Raw genomic sequence first — 19,173 nt, 5'->3', positions numbered from 1 at the left:
TCAAAGACGACCAAGCATACACAATCGTCAACGACAACGGGATTATAATCAATTTAATCACAATATTAATCGCCCCATGATGAATGTTGGACGACAAATGAATTTTAATCGGCCACCACTACCACCGCCACAATTACCACAACAGCAACAACAACCATTTATACCATCATCACCACCACCATTCCCGTTATATGGCTTATCCTATACAACAAGCTCCACCACAACAGCCATTTAGGAATAGTGGTGGGGGTGGTCCACCACAAGTTGCACCGAATTTTGATCCAAATTATTCAAACTATAGGGGCAATGATGATAGTTTTCATATTAATGATGGTGGTGGTCGCAATAACTACAATCATAAAAACAACAACAATTTCAACAGCAATAGTTTCAACAACAACAACAACAATAATAATAATAATATGAATGATCCATATGTATTGTTCAATAATAATAATGGCCCAAAACATCCGAAATTGGATTTCCGTAAACCAATGATCAATAATAATCCTTCAGCACAACAATCTGATCGTATGTCCATGCATCATGGACCAAATCGACCAGCGCCACCATCATCACCACCATCGATCAAACAATTCAATATCGATACACATTCGAATAATCAAGCAAAAGAAAATTTTAATAATCCTAATGATAATAACAATAGCCGTGAAAGAGATCAAGACAACAGCGATTATAATAATAATCAGGTAATCACGACAACCAGAGAATTACCGGGCCGATTAATAATACAGCCTAAAATGAAATTAATGAAACCTTCGGATAAAAATACTAAACGGATAGTGAAAATGATGAATAATCAGAAAAATTATGGTCGATTGTATAATAATTAGTGATTCAGAATACAAAAAATGATAGAGACAAAAGTCTGAAATTGTATGGATTTCACACATCATTCTCATTTTGAATGAAAAATCTACTAGTTTATTCATTAATTCTCACACACATGTCTTACAAAAAATGTGATTGCCATATGATACACGAATATTATTCTGATTAATAATAGGTATGTTCATGTCAAGTCTATTTTGAATGTCTGTTTTTCCCCTTATCTCGCTAACACGGTTCTATCATCTCCACTCATATTTTATTCTCACTCACCATCTCTATCTTTATATCACTCACTATATCCACTTGCCACTAACATGATCGAACGAATCACGATTAATCAATCAATCAAAGCAATTCATTAATTAATTCATCACTTTCTTGTCTAACTAAAATTGGTGATGCTAAATGATCATCATAATGATGATCACTTTGACGATGATGAGAATGGAGATGTAGAATGTTGAATAACAACAAAAATCCGTGTTAGAGTGGGGCTGCTCAAATGGCTCGTAGATTGTTGAGCATCTTGAAAAAACTTTTCATTCATTTTTAACCATAAAGACAAAAGATTAAATTTCGTTAATTACCACATGGAAAATGAGAAATGATCAAATGTAAAAGTAGATTATCAAGAATGAGAAAACGATACATTGTTTCGAATGTGGGACTTTTAAATTTAGAAATAGAAAACTAGAAAAATTAAATCAAATCATGTAATTCGTCTCGAATTCTTCTTTATCATGGTACTTAATTTTTATTTTTATTTATTTTTTTTTGATGACCTTTATTTTCGACTGTGTTAAAGAATAAGGTGATTGAATTGATAAAAGTGATGGCTGTCATGAATTGAATAATCAGTAATTTGGCAATCCCAAAAATAGAGATTTCTTCTGAATTGATGATGATCAATGACCTTAATAAAAATGATGGAAAATTTTTCTTCATTTTTCACATCATTCCGAATTCTTTTTGATGACATTTCCACAACCGATATATATGATGCTAATGATGATTATCCATTGTTGTTTCTATCTAGCTAGTTGAAAATGATTTACCCAGACATGATGATGATGATGAATATTGTTATGTTTTGATTTAATTTACATTGGCCACAATATTATGATAATGTAATCATATCTATTATGACCAAAGGATTGGTGAATGATTATTTCGCATAATTATTTAATTATGACATTATTCTATTCTACATTGTGTGAAATTCATTCAAAATCCACACAATGTCCATACAGCTTCTAATTGTTGAAAAGATAGAAACAGAATGAGAAAATTTATTGAACGATATCAATTTTTGGCAATTTTCTTTTATCTTATCTATAGCCATATATATATATAGCTTTGGTTTTTGGTGGGTAACCAGGAACAGGATATGAATGTAAGCCAAACAAAGCAAAACAAAACAAAAAAAAATTTACCATCAACAAAATATGAAAACAAACAATTGTCCAGTCATTTTTATTTCGTTTGTATTGAAATCAAATAACGATCATCAAATAATGATTATGATGATTGTCTGGTCATCTCAAAAAAATGGATGAAAAAAGATTAGATTAGCCATATTGCCATTATTCATTCATTTTCCCGACTATATCGTTTTCGTTTCGTTTCGCTAAATCGAAACATAATGATGATGATGATAAAGATAGTATTGATCGCGTATGACAACAACAATGAGCATAAAATTATGATAACCAAAATAGCCACCAGGAAAAGGTAATACACACAGTTGTAATATGACAATAAAGATGTAATCATTGTTCATATTGACCGTGTTGTTGTTGTTGTTGCATTTTTGGACCTTTTCTTTTCAAATGTTCCATCATCCAATTCGATTCTTGCCACCGTCATATCCATGATTATGATGAACATGCTATTCCATTTGGAACAAAGACAACAACAAAACAGTCCAAGCAAGGTGGCCATTATTTCTCTCTCTCTCTCTCTCTCAGTTATCATCTTCAAATTTTTTTTGATTTAATTGTTGTCTTTTTTTATTTGGAAATTTTTTTTGTTGTATATCCTCAACACAATATTGATGGATTGAGTGGTGGAAAAAACAGGAAGGACGAGAGTGAAAGAAAGAGAGAGAGAGGAAAACTTTTTTTAAACGGATAATTTATGATCATGATGATTATGGCTATGTTTAATGGTGTATGGTAGCCATAATCAATTGGTACCATTGATGTCAAAGCATGATTCATTCATGTTCTATCTGTAATGATTCAAATTATTCTCTCTCTCTCTCTCTCTCTATGTTCGAAAGTCGAAAATAGGTCCAAAAATAAATTTAAATAATTCAAATATTTGGCCATTCTAATACAATCATTATTCACATATCACAGCAAGGATACTTATCTTTATAATACTTGTTGCTTGTTTATTGGATAGATCTTTGGCCGCCAAGTTTGAACCAGAAAATAAATTCTCGTTCAACATTGATTATAATGCTTGATTGATCAAGCAATTCTTGTTGTTTATTGCTCTTGATCGCCGAAAAGTCTTTAATCATTTTCTCTCTCTCTCTCTCTCTCTCTTTATCCGATCATCATCATCATGAACGATTACGAATAAATTTTTGTTCGTATTTTATTCAAATTTCTAATCATTTCATATTTTTTTCGGAAGAAAAATACTATGATGATGATGAGCTGATTGTTGTTGTTGTTTTTTTTGGTTTGATATGATTGATTTCATTAGATTTATATAGCTAAAATATGCACATTGTTTGCATATAAATTTTCTGTCGAATTTTTTTTGCGCAAAAAAAAAAAATCCATTGATTCAAACAAAATTTTTGGGATCGGTTTCTCCTGATTTTTTGAATGATTTTAATCGATTTTTTTTGTCTGATCGATCGTTAGCCATAATTTTTTTCTTTCCCTTTTTCATTTTCAATGAATAGGCTGTTTTGATTCAGTTTGAGTTTTTTGTTTTGTTTTGTTTTTGTTCCGTTTTATTTATCGATCCGAATCATGATTAATAGATTATAGGCCTCGTTATTGATTTTTGTTTTTCGGTAGTGGTGTTGATTAATCTTTTAATTTTGTTTTAATTTTTTCTCATCATAGACCCCTCCTCCGAAGCCTGATGCAATGAAAATTATACCGGCACCTAAATTGGATAAACCAGGCGAAGAAAGATGGCCAGATAATTCATTGGAAAGTGATTATAATCAAGGTAGTAATAATCAACGTTCACCAACATATTCGGATCATCATCATTCATCATCCAGTGATGATAACACTGATAATCAATACAATAATCAACACGGTAGCCCTTCGTCGGTCAATGATCCAAATACGATAACGCCAGCCCCACCTAAGAAACGAACACGACCAGTTATTCGAATCAAAGCTGAAAGGCCACCAATTCGTATCAATTCGGTTGGTCAGATAAAGCTAAAAGCAGAAAGACAAATGCGTTTAAAACCAAAAATCCGTTATATGGATAAAAATAAAGAGCTTCCTATCGATACTAATACTAGTAATAATGATGATGATGATAGTTATGAAAAACAACCGGAACAAAGTTCCATAAATCCACGTGTTCATCATCATAATCGTGGCCATAAGAAAATAATGACTGCCTATTCAAATGGTCCAACACGATCAAAAGTGATACCGGATAAATATTTACAGAATATGCCACCATTAAGAAATTTAGATGATATCAATCCAAGAACTATACCTCCGCATAGTAGTAGTGGTAAAAAATATACACCTTCATCATCTAGTTATGATCAGTTACCTAGACATAATTATAAAAATAATCATAAATCAATAATGAAAAGTACCAGCTCAACATCAGGTCATCATAATAGTCGTTCAAAGTCAACACTATCAACAGATGATGAAGATAATAATAAATCTGCATTGGATTTTAGTCCAATTTATCGTCCATCATCATCATCATCATCATCATCGTCATCGTCATCGTCATCGTATAGCGATAATGATTCCGCCGAACAACCAGCGCCAAAATCTGGACATCCTATGACTATACGTACGGCGGAAGGATTAGAAAATTTAGAAAAGAATAATTATGATAAACAATTGCTGAAAACATTGAAAAATCTAATGGTCACCGGTGGTAAAAGACATAAATTGGATTTCGAAGATAAAGAAGAAGGCGAAATTCATAAAGTACAAACAAAGGGTAAAATACCGGAAAAATATTTAAAACAATTCCCAAGTGAAGATAAATATCATCATTCACATTCACATTCATCAGTTCATGATCGAGATAATAATAATTCCGAGTTAGATGATAATCAAAGTGAATCATACCGTGATTATGACCCTCGAAGTATATCGTCATCAAATGAACCATCATATGAAGATATGGCTGATGATTTAAATGATAATACAGCATCAGATGAACGATATGAGCCGATACGATCATCGCCATCACCAAGACCGGTTCGACGATATCGTGTAAAAGGTTATGATCCTAATTATCAATATATTGGACCAGAGCCACATCCGGCTGAATCTGAACATACTGATCTAGGTATTAGTGAGATGGAACATCCGACAACAGCTATAACCGAACAAATTGGCCACGATGGTCGTAAAGTAAAAACCTATGTGCTGTCCGGCGTTTATAGGAAAAAAGTGGATGAAATCGTACGTAATGAAGCCGATCATGATGACGATGACGATGCTGGTGGTTCGTATTCAACGAATCATGCTGATGAATCCAGACAAATTGTACATTTTATCCGTCCGGATACAGATACCAATCATAATGAACAAAAATTGCATGAATTATTAGAAAAATGCGATGACGATCCAAATTCTGCTATTGTTGAACAAACGACATCATCATCTACATTGGCCGCTCCTGTGATGAATACAACTGTATCACCACTAACATTATCATCAACTGTCAGTGATATTTCTTCACTTTCTTCGTCGTCACATACTTTTTTTTCTAAGTCTGCCTTCTAAGCGCCATTCTGTGCCAAGCCAGTTAATTTTTCGATTCCCTCAATTGAAACACACACACACACACACACATATAGAAAGAGATATACACCCAATCACTATTACATTTGCCGGAAAATCAATCTGTCATTAATGTCATTTTCTTCTTATTTTCCTTTTTTTCTCTTTCTTTATTTTTTTATTGATTGATTCCTTTAATTAAATTATATTACATATAATATAGATTGTCATAGTGTGCAGATTCTATTTTCTCATTTTCATTTTCTTATTTTCATTATCATTTTCATTCATAATTATATCCTCTTTTTGTTATGATCATCACATAGCGATAATTCTTTGGCTTGAATTTTATTTTGAACAAAAAAAAAGAATTTATTTTTTTCGTCTTATTCTGTAAATAAATTAACTTTTCGTACTGTTGGAAATTTGATTAATTGTACGGTTATTTAATTATTTTATTCTTAATATGACTATTGTATGAAATTACAATAGTTAAAATCCTATTATACATTTACTAAAGTATAAGGCATCATTAAAAACTGTTGAATTGATATATAAACCATTTATTCTTATTTGACTGCAAGTCATATATTTGAATCTTAATTCCACACAATAGTAAAATCCTAAAACGTATACTTCCATCTAGTTTTTAAAATATTAAAAACAAGAGAAGAATTCAGTTCGTAATTGTCAGAAATGAATGATTTTTGTTAATTAGAAAAAAAAGTTTTATAGAAAATATCATTAACCCCATATATAGGGTTAATATACGTAAGGAGGTTATACGTATCATCATATTATCATTCTGATTGTTCGTTATTTTTTCACATGGTTTGAAAGAATTTTAATTATTCGAATGATGTGCATGTATATATTCAATGGTGAAAACAAAATGCCAACAAATGACAGAATAAAGTAAAAAGAAATCATTGTTTTCTAAAACTTCTTAAAATTGGATAAATATTTTCGAATGCTTGATAGATTTCGTTACGTTCTTTAGCGCCAGTTAATACTACTTTGCCCGATACGAATATCAATAATACAATCCTAGGTTTGACCATACGATAAATGAGACCAGGAAATAATTCCGGTTCATAACTTGAGAATTGGCTATGGGTGAGAACAAGTCCTTCCAAACGAATGGGAAATCGCACGTCACAGCTGCCGACCATGTTTTGGATTTTAAATTCAGAAAATTTTGCCTAAAATTAATGAAAAAAAACGATAATTTAATCACTGCAAATAATAATTCAAATTTCATACTTCAAAACCAAGTTTTTGCACAATTCGAGCATATTTTCGAGCTGCAAGTCGAGACATATCTTCACTTTTGGCTCCAGTACAAACCATTTTACCCGAACTGAATATCAAAGCAGTAGTTCTTGGCTCACGAATTCGCATTATAACTGCGGCAAAACGTTTTGGATTGTACTCGGCATTTCTTGCATGTAATGCTATTCGTTTAAGATCTAATTTACAACCTAAATCAACTGTGGATACAATGTTCTGTAATTGCGGTACAATTTGTGAATCAACAGACATTGGCGTGATCGGCGTACGAGGAGTCATCGGTCCTGGATAACTTTGAAACAGATTCGATGATGGAGTTGCCGGTTCATCTTTGGCTGGTGTTGAAACAGTATTATTATTATTATTATTATTATTTTGATTATTGTTTTGATTATTTTGTTTAGATTTCTCCGATTGAACATTGGTTTCATTTGGCACATCAGTTGATGTGGGAGAAGGAGAAGGAGAAGAAGCATTTTGATTGTCATTATTTTGTTGTTGTTTTGATGGCGGTGAATGTTGCTGACTTGGTGTCGATGGTGGTTGGACAGTATTATCGTGATGAGGTGGTTGCATTGGAGATGGTTGGGCAAGTTGACTTTGTAAAAAAGCCAAATGTTGTGCCTCTGGATCCAGTTCATTTTGTGAACCAGCAATACTTGGAATGTTACTGTAAGAATTTTGTTCCATAATGAATGTTACACATTTAGTTTCTACCAAATAGAAGCGCTAATTCAAAATGTTCGAATAGACACGAATGTGGTAATTCGATTGATTCAGGTGAGAAATTGTTGAATTATTTTTTCAATTTTGAAAAATTCGAGTTGAAACAATGTTGTTAAATTGCTATTTTGACCTAAAGGCACGAATTGTGTTAAAATAGCTGGATCAAATTTTGAATTCTTCTCAATTCGAGAACTTTATTTTTTCCATGAAAAAACGACCAATATACAAAAAAAATCCGAATACTGTCTTACAGAATTGTTTAAATACACAGCCGAATTGAATAATTATATTATGCAAAAGAAAACAACATTGTTAAAAAAAAGAAAAAACTGAAAAAGTCGAGAATGAATTAATCAATTTTACAATGAACAAAGTTACACTTTGAAATTATGAAATTTCAATTGAATAGCTCGATTGATTAAACCGGATTTAAAGATTCCATTTGTGAATCATTATTGTTGTCGTTATCAGATGATTGAATATTCGAATTTCGCAACTTGGCAAGTTTGGCTCGGTTCCTATTCAAGATTGTAACATGGCTAATACGAGATCCTTTATTGCCGTCATTTAAATCGGGAGAATTTTTATCCTTATTTGAGCTCCATATTGTTGTCGATGATGATGATAATTCACGAACAATATTCATATTTTGAGACATTGATGAAACAAGGCTTGATTGGCTTGGTTCAATGATACATGTTGTTGATAGAGATTGCATACCGATTTTATGCTGAGGTCCCATCACTCCATTCGAAACCAATGCTGTGAAGGATTTTTCAGCTAAACCACCATCCGATCTAGTATAAATACTTGATGATGTTGTTGTTGTTGTTGTCGTTGATGATGATGATGATGGATTATTATTCGACGATGAAGACAATTGAGCTTTCAAAATTGAAGTGGCTGATGTTTCGAGATTATTTACTTCTGGTGTTAAGTTGTTTGTACCAGCTATAGGAGTGGAGGCATAAATTTGTTTTGGATCAATAATTTTGGTGACTTGTTGTGGTGGTGGTGGTGATTGCAATTTATCATGATCACCAATGTTACCATCGATACTGAAACTGCTTAGATTGGTAGCAGAAGTAGATGGAATCATCAATGAAACTGGTAACTGAATTTTGGCTTGAGAATCGTTCAATTGATTTGGTGCATTATTTGACGACGTCGATTGAGGATTAATAACGAATACTAGATGTTTGTTGTTCGATTGTACTTGCAATGCTGACAAGTTGCCGGACATTGATAAATCTTTGACATTTTTTGATAGCTGTTGTTGAGGAATAATGCCCTGATTGATCAATGTTGCCAATGGCATGGCGAGTGATTTCGGTACAATGGAAGTAAGTGTTGTTGACGGCGATGATGATATTTTAGTTGTATTCGAAAGTAATGAAGGCGAATCGATATTGAACATTTTTAATGGTTTTTTATCCAAGTTTATTGCTGCATGATGTTTGGTGACCGGATCATCTTTAGTACTCAATTTGATACGATTTTCATCGTAATGATGAGGCGATTCAAAACTTTGATGAAAATTTGTTTGTTCTCGTTTGGCGTTGTTGGCTCCTATTTTTGCTGATGCTTGATTACTTTTACGATTGCCCTTGGTTTCTGTTTTTTTACAATGGTCATCATATACCAACTGACTAAACTTAATGATAGCTATGGGAAAAATTATTTCACTCAATTATAATGGAAAAAAATTTGATTGAAACTTACATCGCATAATTTTGCCAAAACTTTCATCAATGTTGCCATCATTATCATTAATAATTGTGGCCAAAAGACAATGAGTTTTAAAATTCTCATCCAGATTAAAGCCACTTTTTGAAAGCTTAACCGAAAGATCACTTATTTTGCCAGCAATCGAATCTTGTTCATCACGGTTCAAATGATGGCCACTAATCGGATCTTCACCTCCTAAATCAAGAATCGAATTCAATTATAATTGACATTTTTTACCGATGAAAAAGAATTTACCAGTATCTTCTAAAAATGAGCTAGAATTATCACTGATATATGGTATATTAAATGATTCAAATGGTTCATCATCAAATACTGCTGCCATATTATTGTCACTGCTGCTTGTAGCTGAATCCATATTTGAGGATTTTGTCTTGAAAATATTCGATTCCTTTATTATTGGTGGTGGTGGTGGTGGTTGGCGGTGGTGGTTGAGATTGTTCTTGCACAACTTCAATCAATGTTTCCAGACGATTTGTAACTGGGTTGAATGCATGATCTGCTTTTGGCAATGAACTAATATTGGTGGCTGTATTGTCAACAACAGCAATGGCCATCTGATTTAAAGCATTTTTATTACTTTGATCTTTCATTATTGATGACAATAATTTCATTCGTTTTTTTCCTACACCAATATCAATGATGTCTGAGAATTTTTTGGAATTTCGAAAAAAGATATGAACAAGACTCTCTGTTAAAAATTTAAAAATTTTAAAAAATATAATCTTTTCCAAATTACCATCAGAATTATGCTGCATTTGTGATAATATTTTGATTTTATCTTCCATCTCTTGTTGGCGACGAAGTGAAATTTGTGCAGCCATAACTCTTTGTCGTTCACTAATCAGAAAACATTTTGAACAAATACAATCTCGATGTGGACATGTACGTTTATGACCTTTGAGCGAATTTAATAAACCATGATTACGACAACGTGAACATTTAGGTATCTTAAGCAATAATTTAGAATCATTGTAGATAGCTGATTCGGAATTTGCATCTTCAGTAGCTTTCGATTTGGTTTGAATATCTTCCATTTTTGAATCTATTTTTTTTTAATACAATTAATTAATCACTTTATTATATTGGTAACATTGTAAATTGAAAATATATACCTCTCGATGATGTATCCAGTGAGATGGAAACAAATCTGTTCATTCATTCGAATGAACACAATAGAAAATAAGTAATAATTTCGTCAAGTAGAAAAATGATTTTAAGTAGCGAGAGAAAAGAGAGAGAGAGAGAGAGAGAGAGTATTTGTATTTTTGACCCGTTTCAAATTGTATATGATGGTAATAATGAAATGTAAAAATTGAAAAAAAAATCAAATTTATGCCAAAAAGAATGAATAGAGGTAGATTCGGTTAGATTTGATTCGAATACAAATTTTCCAATCAAGTTTGAGCATAGAAATAGAAATTGTTCGATTGTTCCGGTTTCGTTTTCTTTGGTGAATCAGTTAATCTTCAAAGCATTTAATGATGTAGAAATGAAATATTCATTTAAATAAAAAAAAATTTTTGACCCGTAGATTAATGAATTATGAAGGATATGATGCTAAGTTTCATTGTTTGGAAAAAATAAGAATTAACCAAAAAATGTAGACAATATTCGGTTGTGATAAATTGCGTCATACAAATAAAATGGAATAGTAATCGAATTTCGAAATGACCAAAATCTTTTTTTTCGTAGAACCAAAGAACAATTTGTAAAGGCAAACTCTTTGGTTGGCTGAAAAAAAGACATTTCGAAACTACAAAATTTTCAGATTTAAAAAAAAGAAAAGAAATCGAATGAAATGATACAATTAATTATGTTTGACACGATGAAAGAAAAACAGACAATTACCGGAATCTAAGGAATTGACTTTCTTTTTTCGGGTATAGATGTTGAGCGTATAGTTTTTTTTTGGAGACCGAAAATTATCACTACCAACCACGACACCGAAACGAAATAATGAAAAGAATAATGTACATTTTTATTACCGCCTTTACAACAAACGAAATGAAATGAAAAAATAGCCAAACAAACAACAAAAAAAAATGCTACACTTGCATAGTGGCATAGTGACAGGATGCTATTGATGATTGTCTATATGATGCGCAATAGCATAAAAAATTTGTATGCGCAGATCGAAATATATGTATCCGAAGGTCGATCGTCTATGGCCATGTTATTATTGTGTTTATATTCATGTATACGTCAACATTAATATTGTTGTTATCAATGTAAAAAATTTGCAACATTTTTCTTGGCTCATTCTCGTAACACAATCGATAATAATAATTTTGTTTTTATATCATCATCATCGCTTTATTTTTTTAAATGTCTAGACCATTTTATCTCACAGAATAATAAATACAGCATACATTTTTGGAAATGAACGCCAAAATTATTATCATCAGTGAAAATGATAGCTGGAGAGACCACAAGAGAAAAATGAAATAAAATGTAGCAGGCTATAACCAGCTATATATACACACTGTATATACACACCACACACCAAAACATACCAGGGAGTAGCAACATCATCAACAGCAGCAGCTACATTTTTTTCTCCTGTTTCCAGTGAATTGTTCACATATAAATAACTTTGCTACAAATATTGTATGAAGCCATTCCTATAGGAAATAGAATGGGAAAATCTCTTATTGACTCGAGTCAATAAATGTATGCACGGATCTTCCATTATTATTCTTTTTCTCTCTTTGTCTGTGCGTTTGTCGATTCGGCTACATCACAATCAGCAATGAAAAAAATGGCTATGTTGCTGCTATGGTGTTTTTTTATAAAGAATTTTCGAATCAACATTTTATTCGGTTCAACGTCCACTATTCACAGACACACACACATAAACAAATAAGACAGACAGACATGATTATAAGCAAAAAATGACAGGGTGAAAAAAGGAAAATTCTACCAGTGAAGGAAAAGCAAAAAGTAAATGCAACAACAAATGTACAATGCAAATTGCATAATACCCTCTCTATCCGTCGCCTTTGATAGATTTAGGAAAATTCGGTATAGACATGCATGCATTATTCGAATGATGATGTTAATGATAATGGTGGCAGCCATTAGGATTCATTATGCACCATATTCGATTATGAATAAGAAAAGGAGAGCCAATATGAAATAAGTCAAGACAAACACAGTTTGGATCATTTCATATTATCGAAATTATGGTAGTGAAAATAAATTAGCTGCAATTACATGATTATGATCCAACCAATAATAATCATACATATGTAGATTTCAAGGACAATGAAATAAGATTCATACGTTGTGATAAGGAGGTCATTATCATATTTGATTCATTTTGTAAAAAAAAATTGAACCTAGATTAAACAACTTGACTTACCAATATAATCAAATCTAGAAAATGTATCACTTATCATAAGAATAATTTCTACATGTGATGTTGATCTAATGAACAAATAAACATTAGTATAACAAAAATGACACTCTGATTCGATTCAAACCTAAATGGCCCAAAATTGTACAAGTAGCTTTCTGCGACGAACATTTATCATTCGTCTTGTGTGGTCTAGATACTAACCAATCCATAGATGTCGGATGATGATGACATTTTTCCAAGAAAAATTTTGTTTCTTTTTTTGTTTTTAATTACAAATCAAGATAGATGGCGCATTTGATTTTTCCAAAAAATTCCAATAACTAAGACCATTTTTTTCTTCTTGACAAACAGGTGGAGCTTAAATTGACACAAGTATGAAACATCATTATAAATTGTTGTTGAATGTCAAGAATGTCAAATAAATTTTTTTTCTTTTTCATTTTTTTCTGCATTATTTTTTTTCTATAATTTAAATTTCCATTAAACTTTAGAACATGAACAAAATGTAACAGTTTGAATTGAATATTCTCACTGATGATCATTTTCCATTCACGTGTGTGCATGAAACTCCGCGTTTATACGTTGCTAGTAATGGCAATATATTTTGCTGACTTCATTGTGCATGCATTCTTTTGTTTGAAAATTTGATTTTGTTTTTTATTCTTTCAAATTCAAACAGCAATCCTTACAAGATTTGACATTTTTTTTACAAAATTTTACAAAAAATATTGCCAACAAAATCAATCACTGACAAAATCAATAATGTCTAATACTAGTGGCGCTGACCAATGGTGTTTGATTGAATCGGATCCTGGTGTATTCACCGAATTGATTCGTGGATTTGGTGTGAACGGACTTCAAGTCGAAGAACTTTATTCATTGATGCCCGAATGTTTTGAAAATCTTAAACCAGTTCATGGCCTAATTTTCCTATTCAAATGGGTATCGGATGATTATTCGGATGGAAAATTACTTCAAGATTATCGATTAATGAATGAAATTTTTTTCGCTAAACAAGTTATCCATAATGCTTGTGCTACACAGGCATTGATCAATATATTAATGAATTGTAAACATGCCGATTTGAATCTAGGTCCAACATTGACCGATTTTCGTGAATTCACCAAAACATTCGATGCCTCGATGAAAGGTCTATCGTTGAGCAATTCAGAATTGATTCGTAAAGTTCATAATTCCTTTTCTCGACAACAAATGTTTGAATTTGACAATTTGAGTGGAAAAAAAGAAAAAGAAGATGTATTTCATTTCATCGGCTATATACCATACGGTGGTCGTTTAATCGAATTGGATGGCCTTAAAGAAGGTCCTTATGATTTGGGACCGATCGGTGATAATGAAGATTGGGTAGCCGTTGCACGTCCACTTATTGAAAAACGAATGCAAAAATATGCAACCGGCGAAATACATTTCAATCTGATGGCCGTTGTTAGTGATCGAAAAATGCTTTATGAAAAACAGATTGCCAATATGGAGAAACAGGCAAACATTGATGGTGAAATTCAAGCCAAGATTGAAAACCTTAAATATCTGATCAAGCAAGAATCGGTAAAATGGAACGTTATAAGGTATGAACAATATGGAGAGATTAATTTTTATTTTTTTTTAAAATCAATTTATCCATCTCAATAGATTGAAAACATTCGCCGTAAACATAACTATCTTCCAATGATAATTGAAATACTTAAACAATTGGCTAATGATGGTCGATTGGTCGAATTGTATGACAAGGCTAAACAACGTGCATTACAACAACAAAAACAAAAACAGGATAAATTGAAAGCCAAAGCTGAAAAGGTTAATTGAAAATGAAAATGATATTTTTCAATTTTTTTTTATTACAACATGAGACAATATTCAAATTAATAATAAAATTTATGGATTATTCTCTCCAATAAATGTTCGCAACATTCGAATTGTTGATAAAAGTTGTTGACAATTTTCTTCAGCTTCAACACGATCATTATCGCTAATCATTGATTTATTATGCTGTTTTTTTCGTTGCTGGAACCAATTTAACAATGATTTAATACGGCATTCCAGCTCAAATTGTTGTGAATGTTGATGTGCACGGCGAATAATTTCATTTGGTATGCCAGCCAATTTAGCAACATTAAATCCATAGCTTTTATTACAAATACCTGGTTGTAGTTTATATAGAAAGACAATATTCTCATCGGTTGGATCCTTGTCATTTTCATTCTCAATCATATAAGACATGTAGCCAAGTTTAATGTTAGCTTTGCCATTCAATTCACCCAGAATGGAATGATAATGTGTTGAGAATAATGTTCGACATTTAATTGTTTCGGCTAGATTAAAAATGATGGCCGAAGCAATAGCTGTACCATCAAATGTTGATGTTCCACTACCAAGTTCATCGATCAATGCCAATGATAATTTCGACGCATATTTCATAATCGACAAGGCTTCGCTTAGTTCGACCATAAAAGTACTTTCATTTTCCAAAACAATATCATAAGCACCGATACGGGTGAATATTCGATCCACAGGTGTTAGCTGACATTCACTAGCCGGAACATAGGAACCAATTTGTGCCAGAATGACCAACAAACCAACCGAACGCATCAATGTAGTTTTACCACCCATATTTGGGCCGGTTAAAATCAATGTTTCACCCATTAATTCAATATCGTTTGGTATGACTGTATTGTTGATCACTAGGAAAGCATTACGCAAATCTTTTGCACGTATAATCGATTGATCTTGATGATCCCAAATGAATTCTGGTAAACAAGAATTTGAACCATTCGATTCAAACAATTGTCGTGTGTTTGATAATGACAATAAGGCATCAAATTGTGAAATACATGAAATTGCTTGGCGCCAAATCTTATAATCTTGATCGAACCGAGCTAAAAGACGACGAAATATATCACCAAGAAGCAATTGTTTTTCATTTTCAGCCTGTTCCAGCTGTTCAATCATTTCGATTAATTTAGTCGTATGATAACGTTTATAACCTTTACGTGAACTTTTCAATTCATAATTTTCTTGCCATTTTGAAATTTTCGATTCACATGAATCCGGTACTTCCAATAGGAAACGATTCTTCAATGCATTCACATAGTTGATACGTGTTTTGAAAAATAATTTCTGCTCATTGAGGTAATCATCAAATTTCTTTGTAATATTTGAAATCATTTCACAGGCCTGATCATACTCATCATCGACACCTTTGTCCGGTATGAAATGGCCATCTTGACGAACTTTTTCTTCATAAAATGATTGTCGAAAAAATTGAATTTTATCATCGAATCGAGGAAACAATCCCCCATCTTCTATATATGTCATCAATTGGTGAATGTATTTGGATTTGAATAAATCTAAATTTGATTGAATGTTCTCAACAATTTTCGAAATCTGTTCAAAACCAGCAATAGTGTCGAGAAAAGTTTTAATTCGTCGTATACGATAAATGTCCGATTCAAATAGTATGGCACGTGCATCCGGATGATCTTTCGAACGTTTAAGCGATGATTGTGAATGAATCTGTGTCAATAAACGATCCAGATCAGGAATCTTTTTTAGCATTTCTTTCCATTGTTTGTGGTAGCCAGCAATGTCGATATTTTCGGCCAAATCTCGTACAGCTTCACGTCTCATTTCTAATCCATTACTTAAGCCACATAATGGTTGACATATCCAAGTTCTAAGCATTCGTTTACCGAATGCAGTTTGACAATGATTAATAATTTTGAACAAAGTGGATGTTTTACTCATATCGTCATGAGTTAATGATTCAAGAATTTCCAAATTTTTCATCGTCATTGAATCCATAATCATATGATCGGGCAATTTAGTCATTACTGAGTTAAATTCTGGTGGACGATATACTTGGAACTGTCCCATTGACATGATATCATCAATTATCAATGATTTTTCCAAATAATCAATTATGGCACCCATTGAAACGGTGGCCAATTCGAATTCTGTTCGGGCAGACTGTTGAATCACATCGGATGGATCGAGAATTTCGTTTCGAAAATCGGTAGCAATATTTGACCATAGATTTTTTTCATAAATAAATTTCAAAGTTTGACTAGCCGATTTAAATCGTTTCAATTTCTGAACACGTGCAGCTGGGCAAATTGTTTCGATCAATTTGCATAATTTGTTGGATTCTTCAATAATGATTTCCACTGGTGAATAGTGTGATATCAATGTACGAAGTTTGGAATTGTTACGATCATCACGGAATTGTGAGAGGAAAAATTGTCCAATAGATACATCTACAAAACAGACGCCCAAATCGAATGAAGATTTTGTAAATTCCTAAACAAACAAAAAAATTGAAAATCCAAACAAAACAAATGAAAAAACAAATGAAATACCTTACAAGTGAAAGCCATTAAATACGAAGTATAATCAAGAAATGTATCGGCATCAATATCGGACATGTAACGGGTGCCGATCGATGATATACGGCAGATTTCACGTTTGACAACCTTGTCAAATTTTGTTGTACGTTTCATCTTTTTACAACGTTCGGTAACCATTTCTGGTGTTTCGGTTTGTTCAACCCGTGCAACCTTGTATCCTTTCTGTACCAATGCGTCGGCATATTTTTTATAGCTTTTTTCGGGAAAACCAGCATGTGCATTATTACCACGCATAAATAATATTTTCAATTCTTTAGCACATGATACAGCATCCATATGGAAAAATTCATAAAATTTTCCCATCTTAAAGAATAGAATTGTATCATAATTTCGTGATTTCAATTCCCACCATTGACGCATTGCTGGTGTTTGTTGTTCAAGAAATTCAATCGGCACATACAATGTTGATGGATCATAATTGACATTCAATTCATCATTGATAAGCATTGGATTTCCATTCAAATCTTTTATGTATTTTGGTTGCAAAAATTTATAGGATAAATGTGGCCATTGTGTATTTGTTGCTTGCTCCGATGAGGTTGGTTTATCCACATTCGATAATGATGAATATGATGATTTTTTGACAGTTTTTTCATTATCCAAAATGGCATATTCATTATTGGCAACATTTGCGTTTTCGGCCAAATTTTCATCATCAAAAACACTATCCTTTTCATGGACGATTGGATCGACTGGAATGAATTTAAATGCAATACTTTTATCTTCATTCATTTTCAGTGTTGTTATCGAATCGGCTGAATTTGTATCCAAAATTTTTTTCGTTTTCAATTTCAGATTCGATAGATTCTGAGAATCATCTGAGATTTCAATCATATCATCAAAGATGAAATCATCAGCATCTTTTTTGTATTTATTACTTTTCGTTGCTTTCACATTTTTCGAACTAGATTTGCAATTCTTTTTTGATTTTTTTGATGGTGGTGTCACTTCATCATCATCGTCGTTTCCAAAATTTGAATCACTATTTTCGGAAATAAAATCAACGTCAGAAGATTCTGTTTCTGGTTGATAATCATCTCCATCATTCTTGCTCACATTTTCGTTATCATCATCATCATCATCTGAACTGAGAAAAATTCGTTTGAATCGTTTATTCTTTTGCATTGAATCATTCGATTTAATCAGGCCAATTTTATCATCATCATCATCCGATGCTCGTTGTTCAGTTTTTCGTTTTGAAGGTGTTTCTTTTTCCAAACAATTACGTGTAGCAGTTTTGCAATTATTTTCACTTTTATTTGATCGATCAGAAAGTTCAATTCGTTTATCCGATACATCATCCTTTGATTTCGATTGGATGGTTGAGTCACATTTTTCCACAGATTTCGGTGTAGTACGAGAAAAATAATTCAACAATGTATTATTCTGTTTAGGTGTTTGACAACCACGAAATGGTGATTTCTTCATCGCTTTTGTTGTTTTTTTTTTTTGTTTGAATTAAAACTGCATTTTTCAATCGACACAGGATTTAAATTTTGATAAAACAAGAATGATGAAACAAACAAAGAAAAATTCGTGAGTTTTCAATCAGATGACCAAAAGTGGCGCGCAACTCTTCACAAGTGCTGATTAATTGTCGAATCACTAGATGGCGAAAGTAAATTGGAACAGAAAAAAATTTTCACCAATAAACAATTTGTGTGTGTGTGTGTGTGTGTGCGGGAAATTTCTCGGAAACAAAATACATTCCTTTTCCTTTCAAAAAGTTTGTATTCGGTTGTTTTGCGGTAAATTATTTGGGCGAAAATAATTCAATCAACAGTTGAATATTTATTTGATCAAAAAGAAATTT

The 19,173-nt window shown here is 32.2% G+C and overlaps 5 protein-coding genes across 5 annotated transcripts; 2 read left to right on the top strand and 3 right to left on the bottom strand.

Moving 5' to 3' along the window:
• Positions 1–60: 60 nt before the first annotated feature.
• On the top strand, positions 61–6,235 carry LOC124491358 (uncharacterized). The gene is made up of 2 exons (XM_047053985.2): positions 61–710; positions 3,939–6,235. The coding sequence occupies exons 1-2, from the start codon at positions 192–194 to the stop codon at positions 5,817–5,819; spliced, it is 2,400 nt and encodes a 799-aa protein (XP_046909941.2). The 5' UTR covers positions 61–191; the 3' UTR covers positions 5,820–6,235.
• Positions 6,236–6,647: 412 nt separating this feature from the next.
• Positions 6,648–7,975, bottom strand: Tbp (TATA binding protein). Its single transcript, XM_047056032.2, has 2 exons — positions 7,080–7,975; positions 6,648–7,018 (listed from the first exon to the last, which is right to left on the bottom strand). The coding sequence occupies exons 1-2, from the start codon at positions 7,794–7,796 to the stop codon at positions 6,743–6,745; spliced, it is 993 nt and encodes a 330-aa protein (XP_046911988.2). The 5' UTR covers positions 7,797–7,975; the 3' UTR covers positions 6,648–6,742.
• Positions 7,976–8,012: 37 nt separating this feature from the next.
• Positions 8,013–13,355, bottom strand: LOC124492996 (uncharacterized). Its single transcript, XM_075735240.1, is given in 7 exon segments — positions 8,013–9,497; positions 9,555–9,755; positions 9,816–9,993; positions 9,995–10,224; positions 10,318–10,623; positions 12,943–13,007; positions 13,064–13,355. Coding segments are annotated over 7 exon segments (2,271 nt in total). The 5' UTR covers positions 13,108–13,355; the 3' UTR covers positions 8,013–8,250.
• Positions 13,356–13,541: 186 nt separating this feature from the next.
• Positions 13,542–14,856, top strand: LOC124492997 (ubiquitin carboxy-terminal hydrolase L5). The gene is given in 3 exon segments (XM_047056031.2): positions 13,542–14,500; positions 14,503–14,525; positions 14,590–14,856. Coding segments are annotated over 3 exon segments (996 nt in total). The 5' UTR covers positions 13,542–13,701; the 3' UTR covers positions 14,764–14,856.
• Msh6 (DNA mismatch repair protein Msh6) lies at positions 14,778–18,924 on the bottom strand. The gene is made up of 2 exons (XM_047056025.2): positions 17,313–18,924; positions 14,778–17,253 (listed from the first exon to the last, which is right to left on the bottom strand). The coding sequence occupies exons 1-2, from the start codon at positions 18,786–18,788 to the stop codon at positions 14,833–14,835; spliced, it is 3,897 nt and encodes a 1,298-aa protein (XP_046911981.2). The 5' UTR covers positions 18,789–18,924; the 3' UTR covers positions 14,778–14,832.
• Between the last annotated feature and the right edge of the window lie 249 nt (positions 18,925–19,173).

This window comes from Dermatophagoides farinae, chromosome 1, assembly GCF_024713945.1.
Source record: "Dermatophagoides farinae isolate YC_2012a chromosome 1, ASM2471394v1, whole genome shotgun sequence".
NCBI classification, from domain to species: Eukaryota; Metazoa; Arthropoda; class Arachnida; order Sarcoptiformes; family Pyroglyphidae; genus Dermatophagoides; species Dermatophagoides farinae.
This window is presented reverse-complemented; position numbering and strand designations above follow the sequence as displayed.